Below are 4726 nucleotides of genomic sequence, written 5' to 3' on the forward strand. Positions count from 1 at the left end.
ATATATATATATATATATATATATATATATATATATATATATGAAGGCTGAGAAGGGAGCCAGACCTGGTGACACACACCTATAATCCCAGATACTCAGGCTACTTAGGAATACCATGAATTCAAAGCCTGCCTCAAAAACCTAAGACCAGAATCCTCAGCATAAGAAGTAAAGGCCCCGAGTGGTGGTACACACCTGTGATCTCAGTCCAAGACAGGTGGAGTCTGGGGGATGGGGAGTTCAAAGTCATCCTAGTCTACACAAAGAGTATGAAGCTAGTCAGGGATACATGAAACCCTATCCCAAAAGACCAAACTCTCTGGCAGGCAGGAAGGCACACACCTTTGATCCTGGTACTCAGGTGTCTGTGAGTCAAGGGCAGCCTGATCTACAGAGTGTCTCAAAATAAAACAACCAAACACCTGACCACTGCCTAACTCAGTTGAAAGGGCCCGGGAGCTGGCTGGTTAACTGCCCAGACTGCTCCCGCAGAGACCCATAGATGTTCCCCAGCATCTATATGGGACAGCCCACAACTACCTGTCATTTCAGTTCCCCAAGCAGAACATCAGATTCAGTTCATCTCAGAGGAGTCCAACACTCATGTGTGCAAATTCTTGAGGGCACACAAGCCCGCAATTAGAATAAAAATAAACCTAAACAATTCTTACCAAAAAAAAAAAAAGAAGAGCTGGGAGCCTAGCTCAGTAGTGGGATATTCACCTCATATACACGAGGCCTGAAGCTCAATACCCAGGACCATGGAAAACAGACTCACAAATCAAAGGGGGAAATATTGAGTGGTGTAAAATGCCTACCAGTTCCAGGTCTCCAGAGACACAGCCTTGAATAAAGTACAAAGCTCTTGTTGTCATGGGACTGGAATTCTATTTTTTTTTTTCATTTATTTTCTTTTTATGTGTGAGTGCCTGTGTATGGATGTATGGTGTTCCAAGAGGCCAAAGGGCTTTGGATTCCCCCTGGAACTAGAGTTCCAGACAGGTGTGAGCTGCCATGTGGGTGCTGGGAGCTAAACCTGGATTCCCTGCAGGAACAGCCAGTGTTCTAACCACTGAGCCATCTCTCGGGCCTAGCGGGTTAAGTGCTTGCTGCACACAGGCAGGAGACCCTAAATTCAGACCCCCAGGGACCCCGTAAAAGCTGGGCTTGCCTTGATAGTTCCAGGGCTGAGGGGTTGTAAGGGAAGACAAGAAGATCCTGAGGGCTCAGTGGCCTGGCTATCTTGCCAAAGTAGTGAGTTTCAGGTTCACTGAGAGATCTTGCCTCACAAAATAAAATTACACTGGTAGAGGAAGATAGAGGACCTTTGGCCTTACACATGCACCCATGGGTGATGACACCCACATACGCATATAACAGCCCCAACACATACAACACCCCCCCCCAGTAAAATTATAGTATGTGAAATGATGTTAAAATCATAGCTGGGAGCTGGGTGAAAGAACAGGAATTCAAGGGCATCCTTAGGTACATAACCAGGTTGAAGTCAGCCTGGGCTTTGTGAGACCCTGTCTCAAAACTAACCAACAAAAAGGACAGGGGGTATGGGTGACTGCTTGCCTATTATGTACTATGCACTGCAGCAGGGGAGGGTCCCAACTATTATAGGCACAAGTTCAAGCGGAGAATCAGACAGAGCCAGACCTGACACCTGACACAGAAGCAATAGCTAGAGGACAGAGGCAGGGTCATTCATAAGAAAGGAAATGTAGCCGGGCAGAGGTAGCGCATGCCTTTAATCCCAGCACTTGGGAGGCAGAGGCAGGTGGATTTCTGAGTTCAAGGCCAGCCTGGTCTACAGAGTGAGAGTTCCAGGACAGCCAGGGCTACACAGAGAAACCCTGTCTCGAAAAAACAAAAACAAAAACAAAAAAAACCCAAAACAAAAAAAAAAAAGAAAGAAAGAAAAGAAAAGAAAGGAAGTGTAGAAGGTACAGGAGCTAGGCAGACACAGGAAACAGGAATGAGTCCCAGGAGGGCCTATCCTGTCATCTCTACCACTCCACCAACCCAGCTGCCCTGTGCTCCATTCCCTCTGCCCTCCATAGGTGATCGACTTTGGCTCGGCCAGCATATTCAGTGAGGTGCGCTATGTGAAGGAGCCTTACATCCAGTCCCGCTTCTACAGGGCCCCAGAGATCCTGCTGGGGCTGCCCTTCTGTGAGAAGGTGGATGTGTGGTCACTGGGCTGTGTCATGGCCGAGCTACATCTGGGCTGGCCTCTCTACCCAGGCAACAATGAGTATGACCAGGTGCGCTACATCTGTGAGACCCAGGGCTTACCCAAGCCCCATCTGCTGCATGCGGCCCGCAAGGCTCACCACTTCTTCAAGCGTAACCCCCACCCCGATGCCACCAGCCCCTGGCAGTTGAAGTCCTCTGCTGACTACCTAGCTGAGACCAAGGTATGGGGGAGCATGCAGGGTGAAGACAGTTTGTGCTGGGGGCGGGGGCAGTACTGTATCGCCATGTCTCTTTGGCCAGACTGAAGGTCTAGGTGAAATGTGGAGCCTGAGTTAGGTCACATATCCTTCCCGTAGCAGCGGGAGAGCGATGGATTGGAAATCAAGAATCTGGTACGAGGAGGAAAGACTGGAGAATTGAAGCAGCAAGAGAGCTTCCAGTCAAATCATGGGCAGAAGTCAGGGGGATCCTACTTGGCTCCCACAATAGGTGATTTTGGGAGCCCCGAGTCTAGATCATGGCAGGTGGTGTCCCCCATCCCCCACCAGGTACGTCCTCTGGAGCGCCGCAAGTATGTGCTCAAATCCTTGGACCAGATTGAGACCGTGAATGGTGGTGGGGCTGTGAGCCGGTTGAGTTTTCCAGACCGGGAGGCCCTGGCGGAACACGCAGACCTCAAGAGCATGGTGGAGCTTATCAAACGCATGCTGACATGGGAGTCGCACGAACGCATCAGTCCCAGCGCGGCCCTGCGCCACCCCTTTGTGTCCATGCAGCAGCTGCGGAGTGCCCACGAGGCCACCCGCTACTACCAGCTGTCACTCCAAGGCTGTCGGCTGTCCCTGCAGGTGGATGGCAAGCCACCCCCACCCGTCATAGCCAGCGCAGAGGACGGGCCTCCCTACTACCGCCTGGCTGAGGAGGAGGAGACTGCAGGCCTGGGTGATGTGACGGGCAGTGGGTACTTCTTCAGGGAGGACAAGGCTCCGGGAATGCAGATGGCCATCGACCAGCTCGATGACCTGAGTCTGCAGGAGGCCAGACGGGGGCTGTGGAGCGACACACGGGCCGACATGGTCTCCGACATGCTGGCTCCACTCAAAGTGGCCGGTACCAGCCATCGAGTCCCCGACTCAGGCCCAGAACCTATCCTGGCCTTCTATGGCAGCCGCTTGACTGGCCGCCATAAGGCCCGCAAGGGCCCAGCAGGCTCCAAATCTGACTCCAACTTCAGTAACCTCATTCGGCTGAGCCAGGCCTCACCTGAGGATGCCGGGCCCTGTCGGGGCAGTGGCTGGGAGGAAGGAGAAGGCCGCACGACCTCCACAGAGCCATCTGTCATCCCACAACGGGAAGGAGATGGGCCCGGCATCAAAGACAGGCCCATGGATGCCGAGGTAAGTGGGGTGCACAGACTGGCACCCCGAATTTATTCGATGGTGGTGCACAGGTGACAGGGCTCAGCTCACACCGATACCCTCTGGACTGGACAAGGCTTATACTAACTCTAATAAGAATGGCACAGAAAACAGGCACCTAGGGATCGGCTTGTTAAGAAATGGGTGAGGTGCTGGGTGGTATGGTATTTTATCTGTAATCCCGGGGAGCTCAAACAGGAGGGTCATCTCAAGGTCAAGTCTAGTTTGGGCCATAACAAGAGCCTATCTCAAAAAGCAAACAGTGATATGCCCTCCCTACCAAAAGGGCTACAGATTTAGTTCTGCAGTAGAGTTCTTGCCTAGTATTCACCAGTGAGAGAATGGGGACTCTCCTTCAATGGTACACAGAGTGCTTACCAATGTGAGGGGCTGGGTGTGTGGCTCAGTGGTAGAGCCCCTGCCTAGAATCCCCCAGTGAGGGCCTGGGGGTGTGGTCCAGAGGCAGAGCATTTGCCTGGTCTGCCCATCCCTAATACCTTATTGCAATGTGGGAACGCCTACACAGGGAGTGAGGGCCTTCATACCTGCTCACTCCTCCCAGTAGACAGGCACACACCTCAGCAGGTACCCATAACTGGTTCTTGTTGATATTCTTTTCTCTTCCCCTCCACAGAGGTCAGGCCCTGAGCTCTTCGATCCCAGCAGCTGTCCTGGAGAGTGGCTGAATGAGCCAGAATGGACCCTAGAGGGCATCCGGGGGTCTCGAGCTCAAGGGCTCCCAGCTCGCCATCCCCACCCACACGGGCCACCCAGGACCACCAGCTTTCTGCAGCATGTTGGAGGGCACCACTGACGGGGGCTCACCCTTATCGTCTCATGGGGTCTGAGCTAGCTGGGCTGGCGTTCCCCTCTTGATCTGAAATGGCACCTTAGAGCCATCCTCTGAACCTACAGATTATTCTTACAGAAAAATAGAAATCCAGATGTTCCTATTCCCCTGCCCCTGGCACATGCCTGTATCCCACCCTAAATGTTGGAGGTCGTCAGGGTCTGGTCTGAGGTCCTGAGGCCAGTGAGTTGGGAAGAGGCTGCACCCCGGTGGCCATGAGTGTGCCTGGGCCTGCCTGCCTCTGTGTATTTCA

At 52.8% G+C, this 4726-nt stretch overlaps 1 protein-coding gene across 1 annotated transcript in view; it reads left to right on the forward strand.

The window, feature by feature from the left end:
- The window catches only part of Hipk4 (homeodomain interacting protein kinase 4), a 9051-nt gene extending 4614 nt beyond the window's left edge, over positions 1-4437 (forward strand). The window contains exons 2-4 of the mRNA XM_021219566.2: positions 2070-2426; positions 2754-3602; positions 4258-4437. Coding sequence (XP_021075225.1) covers positions 2070-2426; positions 2754-3602; positions 4258-4437 — 1386 coding nt within the window. The remainder of the gene's footprint in view (positions 1-2069; positions 2427-2753; positions 3603-4257) is intronic.
- The last annotated feature ends 289 nt before the right edge of the window (positions 4438-4726 follow it).

This window comes from Mus pahari, chromosome 1 (assembly GCF_900095145.1).
Source record: "Mus pahari chromosome 1, PAHARI_EIJ_v1.1, whole genome shotgun sequence".
In the NCBI taxonomy this organism is placed as follows: domain Eukaryota; kingdom Metazoa; phylum Chordata; class Mammalia; order Rodentia; family Muridae; genus Mus; species Mus pahari.